Source organism: Leptinotarsa decemlineata, unplaced genomic scaffold, assembly GCF_025532065.1.
Source record: "Leptinotarsa decemlineata unplaced genomic scaffold, Ldec_3_MD MMD2_tig00026282_RagTag_RagTag, whole genome shotgun sequence".
NCBI lineage: Eukaryota > Metazoa > Arthropoda > Insecta > Coleoptera > Chrysomelidae > Leptinotarsa > Leptinotarsa decemlineata.
In genome coordinates this window covers 2,151,011-2,173,277 of record NW_027412668.1, presented here as the reverse complement: position 1 = coordinate 2,173,277, position 22,267 = coordinate 2,151,011, and the positions used below count along the sequence as shown (strand labels likewise).

The 22,267-nt window shown below is 40.9% G+C and overlaps 2 protein-coding genes across 2 annotated transcripts in view; one reads left to right on the top strand and one right to left on the bottom strand.

The window, feature by feature from the left end:
* rad50 (DNA repair protein rad50) overlaps positions 1-22,267 on the top strand; it is a 28,875-nt gene that overhangs the window by 520 nt on the left and 6,088 nt on the right. Inside the window, 1 exon segment of the mRNA XM_023174466.2 lies at positions 20,849-21,089. Coding sequence (XP_023030234.2) covers positions 20,855-21,089 — 235 coding nt within the window. The 5' untranslated portion in view covers positions 20,849-20,854.
* Cc2d2a (Coiled-coil and C2 domain containing 2A) lies at positions 111-18,984 on the bottom strand. Its single transcript, XM_074179545.1, is given in 19 exon segments — positions 111-312; positions 367-717; positions 1,328-1,594; positions 2,410-2,666; positions 2,669-2,687; positions 2,948-3,121; positions 5,949-6,111; positions 6,286-6,463; positions 6,466-6,614; positions 10,567-10,926; positions 11,153-11,447; positions 12,045-12,488; positions 14,804-15,358; positions 15,361-15,470; positions 16,592-16,729; positions 16,786-16,922; positions 17,277-17,538; positions 18,597-18,838; positions 18,970-18,984. Coding segments are annotated over 19 exon segments (4,299 nt in total). The 3' UTR covers positions 111-129.

The window sequence follows — 22,267 nt, the reverse complement described above, 5'->3', positions numbered from 1 at the left end:
AACAGAAAGTTTTAGTTGATCCGAATCTCACTTTGAAGCCATTCCATCTCCATATTAGACGTTTTCAATCACTGGTTAGGTGTTTTTCGAAGATGAAAAAAAATTGCCTCTTGAGACACTTTTTTATTTCTAATTCTTAATATTAAGTAAAAAAACCCATACAGACAACAACAGTCCTGGGTAAGAATGAAGGTGAACAGCTGCTGCAAATTCAATATCTTCTTCTTGTTGAACATGAATTCCCAAACTTTTAAACCTCTTCACAACACTCGAAATGTTCACGAAAGGTACATTCAAAGCATAACCACGAACCTAAAACAAAAACAGTCTCAAATGATTACTTTCTTCCGTGAAGCATCTTCTTACTGTGTACGGAGAAATTTCATTGATCAGATCCATGGTGGCTTCAAAACGATTCTTACTGTACATAGAACTTATTTCGAACGACTGTAGAGCATTTGCGAGAACACTCGACAGCCCTGTATTCCAAACGGTCCTGTCTAGTTGTCGGAGTTTGGAAATCTGTCTTTTCAGTTGTCTTTCCATATGCATCCCCATCATCTCAGTGTCACTGGTCTCTCTGTACCTCACCTTGTTCGATATGAAATTTGTCGGGGCTGGTAAATCATCATTAAATAAGGGTAACCAGTCCGAACGTCTACTCAGATCAAACCTGGTTAGACTTACGACATCAGATTTTTGAGTGTTACCCCAGACCTGAAACATAATCGAGTTGAACAACAGAGAAGTAGTCGATCCGTGCCATTCATATGTTGAATAATAAGCGCTAAAAATTCTGGTAAGCAATATTTATGAACTTCCAAAGACTTTTTCGTTGCAAAGTGAAGGCATTATGGAGATTCCAGTTGTGGGTTCGTCAGAAGACTATTTATGAATATCAATGATGAACAAAGCTATAAAATGCGGTCCGTTGCAAAGCAACATCAACAAGAGAACGACTTACGTCACGAACACTTTGTTTTTAACTATTCCATTGTTGATTAACAGAAAAACAAATTTTTAACACTCACAGTTTTTAAAATACATTTATGAATCATTCTGTGATATACCAGAGCTTTTGTTGGATTTGATAAATTCATCATTGGAAAATTATCAAGATCTCGATGATTTTGAAGTGAATACAATTGTCCCTGTTAGCTCTGGCGATTAGGAAAAGTTTTTTTTTGGATCCACTTCACCAGAGGTTCCACTTTTACCTTTTTTTAATGTTGATTACAGAATAATTTATATGTACTACTATCATTGTAAAATATACTTGTTTGAGTAATCTTATCACTATCAGAAAATTATTATTTTGAATACTCACGTTAGTTCCATTGATAACACAGAATATTTTCTGCAGTGGACAGTATTCATCCGTTACGTTGTATTTTTCATTGTAAACCACGTCGAGGATGTAATAACTGGGCACTTCAGTATTAGTGTTATGTTCTTGCACCAAAACATAAGCCGTATTACCATTCGGTATTCCATATCCCAGCAAGAGCCATACTTCCATTTTCAACGCCAGCAGGTAGCACGTTAAAGCTATGGCGTGATCCGTTACAGATCCCAGCATCAGGTTAATCAGTTTCTAAAAAATACAGTTATCAAAGATGGTAATTTTGAATGCATGGCAAACAATGTTCCTGTGGTCCGTTACAGTTCCCAGCACCCGGTTAATAAGTTGTTGAAAAATATGAGTATCAAATATATACATTTTGAATTTATGGAAAACAATGTTCCACTGAACCGTTACGGATCCCAGTATCAGGTCGATCAGTTGCTAAAAAAATATAGTTATCAAAGATGTTAATTTTGAATTTGTGGAAATCAAATGTTCCAGTGATCCGTTACAGATCCCAGCAACAGGTTGATAAGTTACAGATCCGTTACAGATCCCAGCATCAGGTTGATCAGTTGCTAAAAAACATGGTTATCAAAGATAATCATTTTGTGATATTTCTGCAATTCGTTACAGATCCCAGCGTCCATTCGATCACTTGTTAAAAATGTTCCAGTGATCCGTTACAGATCCCAGCATCAGGTTGACTTTTTACTAAAAAATATAGGTATCAAATAAGTTAATTTCTACCGTTTCTACCGGTGAGAAAGTTACCGAAGTGCTTGAAAAGATGGTAGTCGGTTGGCTAGAGGTCTGGAGAGTACGGTGGATGAGGCAGAACTTTGACGATCAATTCGTTTAATTTTCGGACGATCCTTCGTCCAGGTAATGATTTTTAGTTTGCAGAAGTCAGTAACACTATATAACACAGTAACAACAAATACATAATTTCAAAAAAACAACTCGCTCTGTAGATTTACTAGAACTCAGATCGCAGCGAACAGTGGAAAAACTGTTGGGGCTTTTCCACTTTTATAAAGTCCCTTCATCAAATGTTTACTTACGTCGGTAGACAACCAGACGCAGTTGTAAAACTGGTTGCAGTCCGTAAAGGGGATCATCGAAACGTATCTGAGACACTGCTCGGCCGAAACGTCGAACTCTTCAGTGTTGATCTGCGGAGGCTCCGACGCTTTGATGAACCTTGTCACGCAGGTGGTTTTGCCGTTCGTGTCCAAGGCCAAGGGGCTAAACCTCCTGTCGGGGTGACTAGCTTTGAAAGCGGCGGCCCATTTGAAGATGTGTTCCTGGATGTAGGGACGTCTCCGCAAGGAAGCTCCTCCTTGAAAGTAGTATCCAAGTCATATTATTTATTTAGTCTGAGTATATACAGGCATAGTCCAATTACATATGTAGATTACGACTGTAAATTTTTTCTGTTCAATTTTAGAAGTTCCCTTCTGCTATTTTAAAGTGAGAGTTCAGCGATTGACATAGTCAGTTCTTTAATAGATTCGACGTTTAAATATTTCAGAAACAAACTTTTGAAAGTCCTGAGAACTATAGATAAAGTAATGATTTATTTTCCCAAGTAATACTCACCATGTTGGGATTTAGCTTCGGGACATTCGGCTGTACTGAAATTTCCATTTGTAAATAAGTGTGGTGGCAGGACTGGAGAGTGCTGACCTTTGGTGATTTTGTTTTCTGCTTATCCTCTTCTGTTTCATACCCAAATAACATGTAGGGGAGTTTCACTCTAAAAAATCCATTCATCTGTAACCAGAATTGGGCATTTACAGCAGTAGAAACAACTCATTCTTCTTTTGTTGGTTATAATCATATCTTGAGGAGTCGAGTCTTCAACAATCTCTGAAGCATTACATCGTAAAACTAATTTATACCTCGAATATCAGCTAGCCGCTGAGTACGTATGAATTTATTTCACTCAAATAAACCAACTAATAGCAGTAAATTTCGGTACCCTAGATTTTCTGGGCTCAGACTGGGTCACATTGATAAAATGAATCTCTTGACAGAAGTATTATATCGGACTATTCAGCTGTTGTTGCCCAAATTATTGGGCAACAACAGGCGATTCATACTCAGAAGCTCATTCAACACAAATATTATTATTTTGAGAGGAAATTGTTCTCTGACAATTTTATAAATAAAGATAGAAGAAACGTGTTTCGTTACAATAACATCTTGGCAACACATGTGACAATAGCGATACGTGTGTCACTACAATAGCATCTTCTGCGACAATAACGACACGTGTTTCGCTACAATAGTATCTTCGGCGACTCGTACGATAATGGCGACACGTGTTTTGCTACAATAACATCTTCGGCGACAATAACGACACATATTTCGCTACAATAGCATCTTTGTCGACAATAACGACACGTGTCTCGCCACAATAGCATCTTCGACGACTTGTGCGACAATAACGGCACGTGTTTCCTACAATAGCATCTTTGGCGATACGTGTTTCGCTACAATAGCATCTTTGTCGACAATAACGACGCGTGTCTCGTAACAATAACATCTTCGATGACTCGTGCGACAATAACGGCACGTGTTTCGCTACAATAGCATCTTTGGCAATACGTATTTCGCTCCAATAGCATCTTCGGCGACAATAGCGACACGTATTTCGCTACAATAGCATCTTTGTCGACAATACCGACACATGTTTCGCTACAATAGCATCTTTGGCGATAAGTTTGACAATAGCGATACGTGTTTCGCTACAATAGCATCTTCGGCGACAATAGCGACACATATTTCGCCACAATAGCATCTTCGGCGACAATAGCGACACATATTTCGCTACAATAGCATTTTTGTCGACAATAATACGTGTCTCGCCACAATAGCATTATCGACGACTCGTGCGACAATAACGGCACGTGTTTCGCTACAATAGCATCTTTGGCGATACGTGTTTCGCTACAATAGCATCTTTGGCGACAATAACGACACATATTTCGCTACAATAGCATTTTTGTCGACAATAACACGTGTCTCGCCACAATAGCATTATCGACGACTCGTGCGACAATAACGGCACGGCGACAATAGCATCTTTGGCGATACGTGTTTCGCTACAATAGCATCTTTGGCGACAATAGCGACACATATTTCGCTACAATAGCATCTTTGGCGACAATAACGACTCGTGTTTCGCTACAATAGTATATTTGGCGAGACAATAGCGATACGTGTTTCGCTACAATAGCATTTTCGGCGACAATAGCGAAACATAATTCGCTACAATAGCATCTTTGTCGACAATAACGAAACGTGTTTCGCTACAATAGCATCTAATTCGACTCGTGCGACAATAGCGACACGTGTTTCACTACAATAGCATCTTCGACGACAATAACGACACGTGTTTTCGCATTAATAACATCTTCGGCGACAATAACGACACGTGTTTCGCATCAATAGCATCTTCGGCGACACGTGCGACAATAGCGATATCCGAAGGGGCTAAATCTGGCGAATAGGGTGCACGATGTAGCAATTCAAACTTTAATTCGTGAATTTTGGTTATTGCATAATGGATTTGTCAGCTGGTGCATTGTCTTGAGGAAAGTACACTGTTTTCTTTGCCGAATGCGACGACCGTTTTTTGATTGTTTATGTGTCTCGGGTATTAACTGAGGCATCCATGGTTATAAAACGACGCAATATTTCTGCTTTGTTGCTGTGAAACTTCGCTAAACACTCAATTGGGACATCTTCACAACACTTTTTGCTCGAGTGTGAGCAAACGCGGCACCCATCTTGCATACATCTGTCTCATGTCCAAATTTGCAGATGATATACGATGTACCGCACTTTTTGAAATGCCTACTAAGTCTGCCAGCTCGCGCACTTTCAATTGACGGTCATTAAGTACCGCTTTGTGGATTTTCTTCACCGTTTCTGGTCGTCACCTCATTTGGTCGACCACTGCGATACTCGTCTTGGCAGCTCGTACGGCCTCGTTTCAACCCTGCTGCCCAATATTTCACTGTTGCAAACGAAAGAACAGATTCACCCAGAGTAGAATCTAGTTCAGCTTTTATATTTTTCGGGCTGAAGCATTTCAAATTAAAGTATTGTATCACATTTTCACGAATTCATCAAAAACTTTCTTTATTGATGGCTGCCAAACAAATACTAAACAACGCAGCGTCTTCAAACTTGCAACAAATTCTTCATTGATTGTGCTCTTTTTGATACAGTGATATTTTTCAAACAACTACCGCCATCTCTAGGTCAGGCCAGGTACTTCTGTGACCACCCTGGTATGGCGAAACACGTGTCCCAGTTGTGTGAACTTTCGAGTGGAAATATCACATTAAAGTTTGTTTTTTGAATACGTTATAATATATTTTCATCAAGTAATGGTCGAACAAAAGTGTGTGGAAACTTTCACTTGAAGTGTGAGCTATTTTTTAAAGCTTCTTTCACGATATGATAGAGAATTCTGAATTCACTGTTACGCTGTTTGAAAAAAATTGAAAAATACATGGTGGTGTGATGGTGTTTTGGATTGGACTGCCATAACAATATGGTAAACGAAGACTTTACAACTTCTACTTACACTTTCAGAACAACAAATTGCTGATACTGAAATTTCGAGCCCGCCTAACCAATTCGTACATTTTCTGTTGAGTTTCTTGATTTCTATTTCGCTCTCGTCAAACACGTCAACGGCAATGCTGCCATCTAGCGAATTTGGATTCAGGTAGTCGGTATTAGGTGCTCTGAAAACAAAATATTAATTTCGTTCGTGAAACTCCCAACCACTGAATTTTCCAAATCATTATTGATATATTTTATGTACAAGATAATTTTAATAAACTCTCTATGATTTTGTATGGCTGAATTTGGCCAAAATTGGCCAAGCTGCCAATAATATTCACTTTTCTTCTACTTACTCTAGAGGAACAGTCAGAATTTCGCCCCAAAGGGGATTCACCCCTTTACTCGCACTGGTCCTAGCTGTCAAGTTTTTGTAAGTTATCCTCACGTACGGGCGTACCTCGTTTTCTTCACATTCCTCTTCGTTGAACGTATTTTTCAACCGACTCGGTATATTTTTCCGCCGAGTATTTTCACCGATATGTAAGCATTGCTTTTCGCTCTTGAGGTGTCTTCAGCTGTTTCATCTTCGGATTTTTTTTCTCTGACTGGTAGAGGCTTGTTGATTTTTGGTCTCCATCGAAACCAGTTCAGGAAGTTGCGGAGTATAGTTCGTACCAACAGGCTGAAATTAATCGATGAATGTATATCAGTGGATGTGTAAAGAATATATTTCTTTGAAGGGAGTCATGTTTAAAACACGATATTGTAGTGAACATTGTTTGAATGATGTTTCAGGAACTAAACTTGAAGAGTACTTCCAACACACCACTGAAGATGACTGCCGCAGTTGCAGTAGAAACGTTTGGAGATTGTAACCGAAGAAGACCACGGTAAAACCTAGAAAATAACCGAAAACATTGACGCGAGCCGTAAAAGCCTACATTCTTATAAACTTGAAGAGAGTTCTAAAAGCAACGGCCATCCAAAAATTATATCAAATACAGCGACTGGCTTGTTTGAACATCACAGGAGCCATGAGAACAACACCAACCGTGGTAATGGAATTAATTGTGGGTCTAACCCCTCTGGACCTGTACGTTAAGGAGGTTGCGTTAATGGCCATGTTACGATTGGTGTAAACCTCGAAGTGGGAATGGGTCAATTGAGGCTGGGCCTATGGCGGAAAGCGCTCACTGCGCAACCTCTGCTGCAGGCAAACAGTGATGCAATTGAACCCAGGTTTGTGTTCAATATACCCTACAAAATACAAATAAAACAGAACACAGAGTCAGGTGCTACAAATGCAATACGCATATATACAGACGGCTCAAAAAACAAAGAAGGCTCAGGAAGTGGAGTGTACACCAGATCAGTAAGCCTAAGGATTAGGTGGGGAATGGGAAAAAATACCAGCGTGGTCCAAACAGAACCGCCTGGTATCTCAATCGCCACAAAAGAAATAACCAGGAAAGGATTTCTGGCAAAAACCTAACAATCTGCACTGACAGCAGACAAGCCCTATTAGCCTTGAACAGACAACGTGTTACCTCAGGGCTAGTACTAGAGTGCCACCAAGATTTAGCCAAAGCCTTGGTAGATAACATTATCCTGAGGTGGGTTAAAGGGCACGACAGAAGTAAAAGTAATCGCATTACCGACTCTTTAGCCAAGGAAGCGGCTGGACTAAGAATTTTAGGACCCAGAGGCACCTACGGCCTGATGAATTTGACAATTGTGGAACTAGCCAAATGGTACACCCATGCTCAATCCCTAAAGAGATGGGATGAAATCAAAGGATGCAGTCTTGCCAGGATCACCCTGGGCGACCCTGGAAAGCTGGCGCCGAAGAAATATCTGGCGATGACCAGGAAAAATCTACGCTTAACAGTAGGATTTATGACTGGCCACTGTCAACTAAGGAAATACCTCCACAATATGGGGCTTGTGGACACACTTTTATGCAGGATGTGTGAACAGAAAGATGAGACTGTCTGGCATGTCCTATGCGAGTGCCCGGAGTTATCGTCAATAATAGAGTGTGTGTTCGGCGAGTCTTGGCCTACACCTGCCGATATAAAGGATATGTCTCCCAGTGACTTGTTCACCTTCCTGGAAAAGACAGAATGGAGGATGACCTAGGAGGACAACTCCTTGGGAGGATGTACAATGGGTCACATGTAGCCTAAGTGCTGTGGACTTACACTCACCCTCCCTACTCTACAGATACAGAAACTTAAAAAAACTTAGATATAGAAATTACGAAAACTCATATTTGAAATCATTAAACAATTCAATGACCCTTCATCAATTTCAATTCATTTGAACCTTTCTTCTATTCATCAGAAGACAAATTTCATACATCTATTTTTATTTGGAGATGAAAATGGTGAATGGCAAGATGGTGAAGAGACACTAAACGATTTTCTATTATATCTAAACTCTCTCGACCGAAAAATCCAATTCATAATGAAACGAGAAACCCAAAAAACTCTTAGACTTCTTAGATGTTCTTGTTAACAGACGTGAAGACGGTACATTGGGCGCAGAGCCTACAGGAAACCAACATACACAGACAGGTACTTGAACAAAAACTCTAACCACTGGCCACAACAAAATGTTGGTTAAGAGGACACGACGCATGTGTTAACCTTAAAGTCTTCCCGAGGAACTCCGTGACCTAAAAAATGCTTTCAATGGGAATGGGTGTCTACAGAGAAGGATAATGTGATCGGGCCATACGACCCAGGAGAGAGAACGTCAAAGTATTTAGCTTTTCTTCCATATATTAAAAATGTTACAGACCTGATTGGGAAAGTTTTATAGAAACACGACATGAAACCAATACTTAGGCCAACAAAAACCATCAGACAAAGTCTAAGGTCAGCTAAGGATCCCAGAGAACCTCTAGGTGCCTCTACCGCATTTCTTGTAGCTGCGAGTCGGTCTACATTGGAACCACGAAAAGGAATATCTCTATATCTGTAGGGTACGGAGGGTGAGTATAGGCATACAGCACCTTGAGGTGTCTCACGGCAGCCCCCGTGAGGGTTTTGGAAGGTGCAGCGACATTACTGTCGTTGCACGGCTTCTTCAACCTTCTTGGGGTTACCTCCGTGGAGGTGCTCAGGTGAGGGCGCTTCCCTATAGGGGCAGCCGCTTCCTCACTTTTATTCAAGGCAGAGCTCTTGGCGCCCGCCGCACGAAGTGCCCTTGCTGTTGGAGGTGGTGTGGAGGAGGAAGAGGGTGCACTTATAGTTGTTGCCACTCCAGCCTCTTTTGATCTCTTTCTTCTATTGGCCTCTGCGCCGCAAAAGCGCTCACATCACAAGGTGAATTGCTATGTCCAGCCTCCGTCCAGGCGCTAGATTGGGGTGGACATTTGTTCATCCCCAGCCACCGCCATAGATTGAGGTGAGCACTTCTGTCCAGCCTCGGGATTGCTTTTTGTTTTGTCTGTTTTTGTGTTTGTTTCATTCATGTGTGTTCCCACGAGTAGCAGAGAAAGAGTTGGTCACCTCTGGAGATCCCAGCATTACCAGAGGAAGGCTGATCAAAATGAGGTTTCGCCCGGTTCCCCAAGGGATCGTTCGTGACCGCATATCACCCTGCGGCCATTCAGCTGTCGGTACGCTTCCTTACACCTTAGCTTGGGTAGGTTGGTCCACGGTGGCATGTTTCGCAAAGGCTTTTGGAGAATTCTTGTTTACCCCTCCTACTTATTTCTGCCACTTAACAGGAGTCCGGCGACCCCGTCCGTAAGGCCACATTGGCTTCCCGGAAGGGCCTCCAGTCCCCTGGCCGTTCCCCTACCCGCCTCCTGGGGACGCGCCCTTTAGGTAGCCCAACCCTCGGAAAGGGTAGTATATATATCCGAGTCTCTGAACACAAGAGACTTTGCCGACTCGGACAGACTGACAAATCAGCTGTGCTGAACATGCTCTCAACAAAGAGAGTCGAAAACACAGGGATCAATAGAAAAGATCAATGAACATTATAAATATCTGGCTATGTTTTATGTACACAAAGAAGGTCAGATAATCTAATCGATAGAAACCAAGCAACGCCCACCAATAAAATATAAATACCAGAGTCAAATACCAAGTTCGTCTACCGCAGTGGTAGACGGAACGGCATAAAACTGCAGACCACGTTCAAAAAGCTCACAGTTATCTCCGGCCGTTAATGTCTTGAATTATTCTGGTGCGTAGCCCGCAGAATTTGAACATTCGCCATATTTTTTGAACAAACCTCGTACATGAAAGAGCAGCCTCTGCAGCAGTGTTTTGTGATCTGTCGAAAGCCTTTCACTACGTAAACCACAATGTCCTACTGTAGAAGCTTCATGAATATGGCTCTGGTAACTCAGTTTCTGAATACCGAAAATCATCCTCCAAATAAATTATATGAATTCAGGCATTCCCCAAGGGTCGGTTTGAGGCCCCGTCTTGTTTTTACTGTATATAAACGATATCACCTGACTATGTTCGCGGGAGATACAACTCAGTTTTGGCACGACGAAGATTCCGAAAGACTCGAATAAAAAATCAACACTGATCTAATGAATGTTTGGAACTAAGGTGACGCAAAAGCGACACTCAAATATCCTCCTCCCTCTCTCTTTCCCTCGTACTTACTGGAAATAAACGAGGTACTTTTCATTGACGACACTTTCGTAATCCAGATTGTTATCGGTATTTTTGCAAAGCTGAAAAGTTCTCAGATATACTCGTCTTAGGTATTTCCTTCCAGAACTCCTTTGAGCTTCGACGTTGTCCTCGAGTTCGTCCTCGAAGGATTCGGCCTTCTCCTCGATAGCTTTTCTTCTTCTGTATTCGGAGAGTACGCTGAACGGTATTTCCTTTATCCTGTTCGGTATCAGCATGCCGTCGAATTCTATCTCTTTCTGGTCGCGCAGCCACAAGATTTTCAATCTGATGTTCTGCTCCACCTCGGTAATGTTGCAGAAATTCAAGGATTCCTGGTGGGGATTCAACCTAAGAAACAATATTGAAAAGGTTACATTGTTATTGTACACTTGGTTATTGCAAGTTTATTATGAAGTACCACAAGGTCCCGTTCTGAGGCCACTGCGAAAATAATTCTATAACTTGACAAGGTTGCCTATAGAATTCTTGTCTCTTCTCAGATCTTTTGGTTTCAGCAAAAACAATGAAGGAGGTATCTAAAATGAGAAATGAATATGACTGTTTACAGAATTACCTGAAGCATTTATTATCTCCATTTGGAACAAACTCTTCTCCAGCAAAAAAGGACTCTTCCAAGTTCGAACTTTTTATGAACTCGTTCAATTTATTTTTGTTTATACAGCAGTTTTTATCGATAATTTCTTTCAGAAGATCGAATTGACTAGGTAGTACGACGTCTTCTTTACTGGGAGATTTTTCCCATTCTGCGGAATACTCCAAATAGCCAGAGGTTTTCAGTTCAGTGTCGGGGATATTTGATAAACTTATACTGGCTTTTTCCGATAGAGTTTTCAGATCCACACCACTGCCTGAAAGCACATTGTTATAGTCGAAGTAAACGATATTGTGCACTCTTAAAGTTAGCGGCACTCTCAAAGGCCAAAAAACTAATACATAGTACAGTTATAATATATATTATTAAAATATCTTGAAGTTTTTGTAATCTGTTCAAAATGTGGCGTCCTTGAACAAGTACTAATAGTAATATCGAGTGTGATAACAACGCAGACTTTTTCCAGTGTAGTGATTCCAATAGCGATGGTGGACAAAATGAAAAAGCGATACCAGTGAATAAGTTTCGGATGAATTTGAATATTGACGACTATAAAATTCTAGAGCGATCGTTACGGATATATAAAGCCGGCTTCTCGTCCAGAGATTGCAGTTAAATTCAGAAATCGAATCGAGCGGTTAAACAAAGAATTCAAATAGTAAAGATAAATTGAGCGTTATTTGCTAAGTACTGAATATACATTAGTTTCTGATAGTGAAATATTGTTAAAAATAAATTTGTTTAAGACAGTAAATTCTTTAAATTGTTACAGTAGTTAGTTACGACACAGTTTTGAATTATTTCTTTCTACTACAAACATGTATGTCTCTTTTAGGAAATAATATCCACTCACCTACACCCCCGTGTTTGTAATGCACGATATCGTCCATCTCGAACTCCCTCCTGTGTAACTTCCTACTAGATTTGCTTCCCGGAACGTCCACGACCAACTTACAAACTTTCTTCTTCAGTAATGACTTGGGCTGCTCGAAAACTTCCACCGTCAGATATTTCGGAATATCGGTGAGTAGCAACGAAAATGTCTCGTCGACGTCTAACGAGAAATTTTCGTTCGGACCGATGAACTTTGTTTTGCAAGCCTCGATGTCTTTGCACAGTATCCTCAGGTAGAACTTGGTGGAAGACACGACGTTTCGTCTGATATTCTCTTTGGTCTGATTAACTGTTTCGGTGATGGGGTGGTCTTGGGAAAGTAGGAATTTCAGGATTGGTTCTCTCGGTGGTTTGAAGGTTTTTTTCATTTTTTCAATTAGTTCCTGTTTGATCCTGTCTTCATCTACCGACAGAAAGAGAGCTGTTATTTAGAAAATGACTCATGGGAGGAGGGGGGTACATCACCGCAAAAACAATTCAGAAACTACGTACTATGGACGCAGTAGGTACTTTGTTGGATTTCTCACCAAAAAGGGATAATATAATCGGAAAAACATTACAAATCATCATGACCTTCGCGTTCCCTGAAACAGTACGCATTAGGACGAATGCCTGACACTCTAATCTTCCTGCTCACACATCCTGCATAGAGGTGTGTTCACTAGCCCCATATTATGGAGGTGTTTCCTTAGTTGAAAGTGGCCTACTGTTAAGCGTAGATTTTTTCCTAGTCATCGCCAGATATTTCTTCGACGCCAGCTTCCCAGGGTCGCCCAAGGTGATTCTGGCAAGACTGCATCCTTAGGGATTCCTTAGGGATTGAGCATGGGTGTAATTGGCTGGTTCCGCAATTGTCGAAGTCATTAAACCGTAGGTGCTACTTGGTCCTAAAATTCTTAGTCCAGCCGCTTCCTTGGCTAAAGAGTCGGCAATGCGATTACCTTTACTCTTTACCCACCTCAGGATAATGTTATTATCTACCGAGGCTTTGGCTAAATCTTGGTGGCACTCTAGTACTATCCCTGAGGTAACAAGTTGTCTGTTTAAGGCGAATAGGGCTTGTCTGCTGTCAGTGCAGATTGTTATGTTTTTGCCAGAAATTCCTTTCCTGGTTGTTTCTTTTGTGGCGATTGAGGTACCAGATACGAAACTACTTATCATGACCGGCTCGTCCATGTAGACAACTAAATTGCCGCTGGTATTCCTGAAATGCACTGTACTAGTTATAATTCCACTTGTGAGGTTATTAGGGCTAAGTTTTTTTTTTGGGCTCCTCGAGATTGCTGTCATCGGGGCCCACAGAGGAAATTCATTCGGGGGCATTTCAAGAAGTATAATTGAAGTGGTAGATCATTCTCCAGTGAGAATCCATTTCAGTACAAGCTATAGAAATGCAATTCCAAAACATAGTTATTGAGTGAAATATAGATTTATCAATAATCGGCAGTGTCCAAAAAAGAGACGGGGTGAGTGGCGGGGATCACTGTCTCTCTCTTATGGGTGTTTGACAGTCCCCCCGGTGCAGACCACACGGCACTCACCCAGTAAAGTTATCGGTCAACCACCCTATCCCGCATCTGCGGGCAACAGGCGTTGGCCGATTTCAAGCTAGATGTGTGGGAGAGGTGTCTCGCAAGAGCCCTCGGCGGTTACTCATCCAACGCTGGAAAGGTAGCTTTCCTAACATGAGTGCCCCTTGGGGTAACGTAAGGGTATGCGGTGCAGACCACACGGCGTACACCCAAAAGTCGTTGATGAACCGCCCTATCCCGCACCTATACGGGTAATGGGCGCGACATCTTCGACATATGATGTGTGGTAGAGGATGCTCGTGAGAGTCCTCGACGGTTACTCATCAAACGTTGGAAAGGGAACTTTCCTAACATGAGTTCTAGGGGGAGGTGAGTGCCCGCTCGCGGCTGGAGGCTAGTGAGCCTCATCTCCAACTGGCGTTGGCCTCTTAGGGGCAGCGGCTCCGCTAGCGGGTAAAGGGATACAGGGCTGCGGTAATCCATTCATGGGTGCATTGCAGCCCCATTATGAGGCACTGGACGGCTTATGCTGTTCCGTGATCCTCGCCTGCTTCTGTACGGATCCAAGCGTTCGAGATGTCGGGGCTTGCGGTCCTTCCGGGCTCTAGTATCCGAGTCTAGCCTTGGAGGGCACCAAGGCAGACGCTTGAGGTGTCGGAACCCGGATGGACGGAGATACTAGTATCCGAGCTTAGGACCCCGGCCGGCCACTTCCGGGACCATATTCCCAATTGATTTGGCATGGCTGGCGGGGGCAGGTGTGCGACGCGAGCACTCTCTGGCGAAAGAAGAGCTTAGTTAACTTGTACGAACGTTCGGTCGAACGCTGCCGATGGTCCTGTCTCTTGGTTAGCCACACTAAGTAGATGTAAGGAAGCAATTCCGGGTTCGGTGAGCGGGAGGAAGCCCTGCGAAATCCTGTTGGTGTGGGGTGAGGGGCGGTACCCGCAAGGATTTCCCGAAAATCCACCCCTCCACGCCCGATCGCATCCAACACCAGGGTACGTCTGGGGGGCCTAACCGGCCCCCCAGGCCCCCCGGTGCGGTCGTAACTATGACGTCTCTAATGAAGTTATCCACTATATTTTAAAGGAATACTTTACGATTACAGTTTCTACAAACTATTTCTCTGAAACACCCCAAATTCCCTTAAAAACATCTGCAATAGCTCTCTTTAGTTTTTCACCTTGTATACTCGTAGTTTCCCCATGAGATCCACCATTTTCTCCGTCACTTCCATTCGAAATTTCCTCTTGCCGCTCCCTCAGCAACTCTTGAAACGTATCTTCGAGCATCGTACTGGTCGCTTCGTTTTCAGCGACAGAATCCACCTTTTCCTTCTTTATCACCAACTTGACATTCGTGCTAGAGAATCCCTGTTTATCCCTGAGCGTTTTAATCGCCCGCCAGGTTTCCAAAATCCGTTTCAAATCGTCCCGCTGCTTTAGGTTCTCTTCGAAGTATTTCTCTCGCGTCTTTTTAATGTCTTTATCGAGTTTTTGGTCTGAGTCGCCGTGATTTATTTGTTTCCTTCGGGTTCTGAGCTCGGCCAGGTGAGTCGCTAGTCTGCACGTTGCTTTTTCTCGGTTATAGTGGGTTTCCAAGAGCGTTTTCAGTTTCTCTGCGAATACGTGTTCTATGCTGAACAAAGGGTGGTGCGTGAATTTCAGTTGCGACAAATGAATGTTTAGAATTTTGTGTTCTACGATTACAATTTCTGTGCATTCTTCTTCTGTGGTAGCGGTTTGTAGCTCGTCAGATGGCGTTCTGGTGTGGTTATGTTCGGCTTGAAAGATGTGGTTGTGACTGGGTTTTTCAAGAGTGCCAAGTTGCCGGAACTGTCGAACCATCTCCTGAAATCATGGGAATGTTTAATAACGGATGTTTGGGATTCAAATTCAACACATTTTCAACCCGTTATATTTTTGATAGTGTTAACAAATGTATCATTGAAACTATCTGTATCTCTTTCCATATGACACTTCGACTAACTAATTATATGCAGTGATGAACTCATTTATTTCATCCAATATTACATTAACAAGAAAGTCTGTAATCATAATAATAGACAACATAACCTGAAAAACACTTTCGTTATCGAGTGTAATGTTAAGATGGGTTAGGTTTATCGTATGTTGTATTATGTGTTCTGTTGTATATAATATGCCCTGAATCAATTGTACCAACAATACGCCCAGGAACATAAAAGGCAAACCCTAATAAGGGGACTGTCTAAGAAAAGAACTGTAGAACGGTTCAACAGAGCAGTGATTGACTCAGAAAAATTACAGAGTTTCTTACTAGGCACTGGCCATTTAGAGGGCACATGAACAACAGGGTATCTGTACAAACTAGTACAGAAAACAAAATTGTTAGGATGGAGGACATGACATGACAAGCAGCATCAACAAAACATAAAAAACTCCACAAAATCGTTTTGAATGATCGGGTCATTGTTAACTCCCCTTTTTGGATTTGCTATGCCGAATTTGAACGAGAATAGCGATTCCCAATGAAGATCAATGAAGGACAATTTTGCAAGCCACCAGATTATTCTCTGAAGAACGTGATTGACCCAGAACAGTGGGCTTCCCAATCTCTTCGTGACATCTTGTTCCACTTAGTTTTTGGAGCGTGCAACATCAAAGCTTTACCAAGACAACCTCGTGAAGGAGGTGTCTGAAAAATACAAGAAGGGGAGGGGTATATCTCTGGATACAAAAAAGTGAAAATGGCCAATGAACTTCAAAGAAATGAGGATAAAACCAAAATTTAGGCAAGGTGGTGCTATTGGGAAACCTTTCAAAAAACTCAACTGTTGGTTGTAACATAGTAGATTCATTATGGCTGGGAATTATATTTCAAAGTTCTGTAGGAAACCCGTTTCTTACACCAGAACAAAAACAGGGTTTCCCGACTATCAAGAAGAAGATATCCATTAATTACAAACGTGAACTTAATGTGCACTTCTTACTTGTCTTCTCCTGAATATAATCTTTTCTCTAACAAATTCCTGTCACCCAACTTGATTTTCTTGAGCTCCCCCTGCATAAATTCTTCTGTCGGAGTCGTTTGTGTTTCTCCAATTTTTTTGTCCGTTTCCAACGTTGATCTGTATTAGAAATAGATGGAAATTAACTTTTGGCAAAACTGAACCCTGTAACTTACCTGTCTGGCACAAAAAGACATTCATTTTGTGATGAAGTCACATTGAAATCCATTTTTTCAGGCAGTGCATAAACAAAAGTTTTCTCTTTCGTGTCCCGGTCTTGTCCATTTATGTTATTGTCAAACTGAAAAGATAACTATAATTTTAAAGATAATATAATATCATTGTAATTGTTTCATTTGTTTTTCACAGTATTACTTACTTACTTTTTTGCTTTCTCCATACTCTGCATTTTTTTTCAATCGAAATTGTCAGCGTAAAATTTTATTTTGATTTTAAACCTGAAAGACCCACCCGTTTCGCAAGCCAAATGAGCATCATCAGGAGATGATCAAAGATGATAATTTCCTCAGGATGCTAACCTGGTTAGTTTAACTCGCGTCGAAAGACAGTGTTTCTGTTCTGGCGTGGAAAAAGTGTTTTCTTCAGATTGTATATCTCTTACTTTTTTTTCGATAAAAGGTAGGCAGAGACGATGGAAAAAACATACCTGGCGATGCTCCTCTACGAAGCTAAAAAAATTCCTTCTGCCTTCATTGTTTCCGTTCAATCTGAATTTAGTTCTGACGTTTTCAACTTCAGCGTCTAAATTCTCGCTTTCTCTTCTCACTCTATCAACGGGAGCTTTACTCCTGCTAGTTCTCTGACCTGCACTGGATGAAGGAGTGCTGGCCTTTTCTTTGATTTTTTTGAGGTGCTCCGAAATTTTCTCTCTGTAAGTTCTTCTAGAATCATTTTCTCTGGTCCCCGCTCTGAAACGAATATAGTTGTTTCATGATTACCCTGTATACATTTCCACATGTGAATGTTATTCATACGTAATTTACCAATGTCATTATAGATTTGTCACCCTTGTGAAACCGAAACAAATGAAAAATAAAGGCCTCTAACAGTCTGATAGATTGATTGATTGATTTTCCGTTAACCAAATGTGAGACACCATAATTTTATTGCAATTTATTTAGTATATGATTGTTGATGAAACAAAAACTAACCTAACCTAGCCGAAGTTAGATTCAACCAGTGCAACTAAAACTTTCAGAACATTTAAATTCGTTAGTTAAATATAGCTTTGGTTAGGTTAGGTTACAGGTTAGATTATATTTTCATCAACTGGCATCTATTGTGACGAGTGTGAATGTGAAGACATTGCTGTCTACAGACGCTGTGAATTTGACGTTTGTTTGACGATGTTTCGTGGTGTATTTTCTTTAGTTCGGGCTTCCACTATCTGATATGATATAAAATTGATTTGAAATCCTTGAAGAATCTACAAAAAATTTAAAAAATCAGCTGATAAAAACAATATTATATTAAGTAAAAAAACTGAAATTACAATGAAATAAAAATAGCAACAAAAAAAAAATAAACTTTTAACACAAGATGAAAATTGAAATAAATAACCAAATAAATAACCATTTTATTTTATAAGAGAGAGGACATAGATCAAGATCTTCAGATGATGTGGTGCTGCAGGTTTTTCGGGTTTTCCTGCAGCTGAAAAAGCGAATGCGCCACTGGAATCAATGAAGTCGCCCCGGAGCGCCAATTAATTTTTATTGTTGTTTTATAAAAGTATTTTAAATACACACATATAAGTGTAAATTCACACATATAAGTGTGAATTTACAGATACACGTGAATATTTTTCAATCTACAGTTGTATCCTCGAATTCACACAATTTTAACTGTGAATTGACAGTTACATGTGTGAATTGTGGAAACATAATATATTTTTGTGGCCCTTGTATGGGTTTATCAAATAAATGTTGATGAAATATACATTTAACGCATTAAAAAGATCATTTACCGTACAGGTTTGATTTCACAACGAGAACTTCGTTGATATTTCGGAAACCGTGTGTATGTCAGACTCTGCATCTTACTCTTGGATCTGTTTCTAGGTGTTACTGAAAATATGTTGATTATGCTCTCTTCTTCGCTGACAGCCGTACTTAAAGAAGTGATAGAGTTCGATAGAGCCACTTTATTACTTCTTTTGGATTTTTCTCGGATGGGAGACTTGAATTCTACGAGCTCGATGAGTTCTTCCTGAAAGAAACGGAACTTTAGCACAACAACCAATATTGACTTAGTTTCAGCCCAGAAATCAATGAGAAAAACTGCAGTACTCAAATAGATCATCAACAACAGTTTTTTTATTGGTTTTTTTATTCCTTTACCTTTGAACTATTCATTTTATTCATACACCTACTGTTCCAACAAATGTATTATTGTTTTTGTTTGTATTGTCAGTTGCCATGACGATGTTTGTATACTTTGCGTGTTTGTATAGTCAAAATTTCAGCGTTTCATTCACAGAGGATCTGTGTACAACTCAGGTGACGCAGCTTGACAGTGTCAAGTTGACATTTCAATTCCCAATGTTGTTTACATTTTGCAGTGAATTGATATAAGGTGAAAGACTTTTCACATAATTGTCCACAAACTAATGATCTGAAGAAAATAAGCGCGACACATTTCGATTCTTGCACCATCTATCAACATGTGTACTAGGTTAATTTGAGTCGAACTCGCCACCATCGGCGAGGCCGTAAGAGGGCGCTGGAGGGCGAGATGTCAGGACATCAGTTTAACCTTTAAACAGCTTAAGTGTTTGAGAAACGGATGTTTGATCTTGGCTTGTTTTCGGAATTTTGAGTTCGTTTCCCGAGGTTTTGGCATATTAATTAAGGTGCTTGGGGCGTCTTTGATTCGTGAGTAGCTCCGATCAATTAAGAAATACAATAAGTAATCACACAATAATTCTACAATATAGAAAATGAATTAGTATCATACTGCACTCAGGGCAAATTATGTTAAATGAATACTGATTTTCTGCGTTAAGAGATAGCAAGCGGTTTCGCCTGTCTTCGTAAATCAGGCTAGCTTCAGAAGAAAGTCTTTCGCTGTACACACTGCTGCAAGGTGTGATGAAAGATAGATACACTGCAATCAATACAATAAGTCAACACGTTTATCAACGAAAAGTTCCGAATTGGAGTACCTTATCGTTCGCGTGCCGCCTACGCAAGCGTGCTTCTTGCCATGCACCAAATGGCAATGGATATTCCGTACCGTAGACACCTCTAGTTTGTGCAGGAAATGTTTTCTCAAGGCATTTCGATATAGGGTTTCATTTAAGATTTTGGGGTGCAGCCTCCTGCCGCCGTTTCTGCAGGATGAAGAAGTTGTAAATGCGTGACGAGGTAGATTTTATACAATTATGAAATTCCAAAATTTCGTTTTTTCATCTTCACCAACTTCCGAAATATTTGCCTCGTTCTGAGATGTTTCGGACACCCGGTAAATAAGTGAATTGGATCAAATAACAAAACATTAACTTCAACACCTGTTTAAATCTTGACGAACCTTCAAAAATCGAAACTTCTGAGGCGGATTCACGCGGTCTTACCTTTTAACGTGCGATTCCTAATGATCATGCGAGACACTTCCACAGAATGGGGAATGTTCCTCCTGACAAAAATCAAGTAGTTATTTAAATACTTAAAAACGAGGAATGAAATAATGCATTCAACATTTAAAGGGATTCGTTTCTATTTCACCATTTAGCAACATCGGTTATAGCTAATAAAGGACAATGAATCTGTTACCTGTATGGGACAAACAAATATGACATATTTCAGAGGCGTGCAGTTCTGTTTACTTATGTTCCGATATAAATAAATAACAAAACAACTGTTGTTTATGTGGCTTGTGGAGGTGGTATTGAACTATAATTTATATTTTGCCTTAATTGTTGATTCATAAAGGTAATTTTCCTTTTTTAAAGTAGAATATCTAGGTACGTATAAATTATTTCAACTTGATATAGGCGCTGTTGCCAATATGTGAATTAGAAACAAATCCCTTTAAAAATTAAAACCCAACATTTGAAACATCAATTTGAATACTTTTCGAAGTGAATTTGAAAAACTCATGAATTGAACTCAACTTTATTTTGTTCAAACTCGCATTTATAAACCCAAATTGAGGAACATTCCCCATTCAAAGAAAGTTTGGGTCATATCATTTAACATAGCCTTTCTTATTTTTTCGCAGAATGACATGGCGCTACTTCACAGTTTGGAAATATGTGGAGTGAGGAGCTTCAGCCCTGACGACAAGCAAACAATCAAATTCGACAAACCAGTCACTCTGTTCCTTGGTCAAAACGGCTGTGGAAAAACCACCATCATAGAATGCATCAGATTCGCTCTGACCAGTGAACTGCCGAGCGGTTCCAGCAATGGCCAAGGCTTCTTGAATGATCCCCAAATGTCCAGCAAGACAACTACGAAAGGTGTGGGATACAACTATTAAGGGTCACTTTTTTAGGTTTTTACAATGTGTGCTAGAAAAATTTGTTGCAACAAACTGTTTCATCTCTTCCATCTCGATCCATATTTCTTTGAGAACGGCGTTGACCAGGCCATCACTGTCAACGGCGAGCACTATAGGTCGATGATTACCAAATTCTTTCGAACTGAAATGAATGATCTGAACACCAACGACATGTGGTTTCAACAGGACGGCACAGGACGGTGACGTGAACTCGCCACCGAGATCGTGCTATTTGAACCTGTTAGACATCTTCATGTGTGTATGCGATTAAGTCACAAACCATAGCGGTTCTCAAAGCCAAATATGTGTCACGGGTGCCATGAGGACGACCCCAACTACAGCACTTGAGGTCCTCGGTCGTCCACCATTGCACATCTACATACAAAGAGAAGCTCGACTCTGGGTACACAACAGGCTAATGCAGGGACAAACCCCAATCTGCCAATCACAAGGTGCAGAATATTTGAAACTGTACAATAAACTGAAGGCAGATCAAATACTAGGAATGCCCGTGGATAAACAGTTCCGCAGTACAACTTTCAAAAAGGTTTCAAAATCATCATACCAAGTAGAGAGGACTGGCCAAACGGCCACACGGTAAGAGAAACTTGGTATACAGATGGCTCAAAGACCCAAGAAGGAGTGGGAGCCGGTTTATACGGAGGCAGAGCAAAGACAAGAATCGCACTCAGTCTCGGACATGATGCAACCGTGTTCCCGGTAGAAGTAGCGGCCATCGAACCCTTTATAGGGGAAATAAACAGGCAGAAGGTCATAAATAAAACCATTACCATTTTCTCCGACAGACAGGCGGCAATTATAGCACTCAGCTCATTTCAAATATTCTCACGACCGGTGAGAGGAGCTAAGGAGCTAAGTACCCAAAATAGGGTCACTCTAGCTTGGGTACCCGGACATGAGGGTCACAAGGGCAATGCGAAGGCCGATGTTCTAACCCGTGAAGGCGCATCCGAGGCTATGATTGGTCCAGAACTCTTCTACGGGGTAGCGAAAACATGTATAAAGACATCCATAAACTCATGGATGCAAGACGAATCGATAGATTGGCGGAATAAGCGGCAGGCGAAGGAGTTCATGAAGAAACCATCGCTCAAATTCACGGAAGACCTGCTAAAC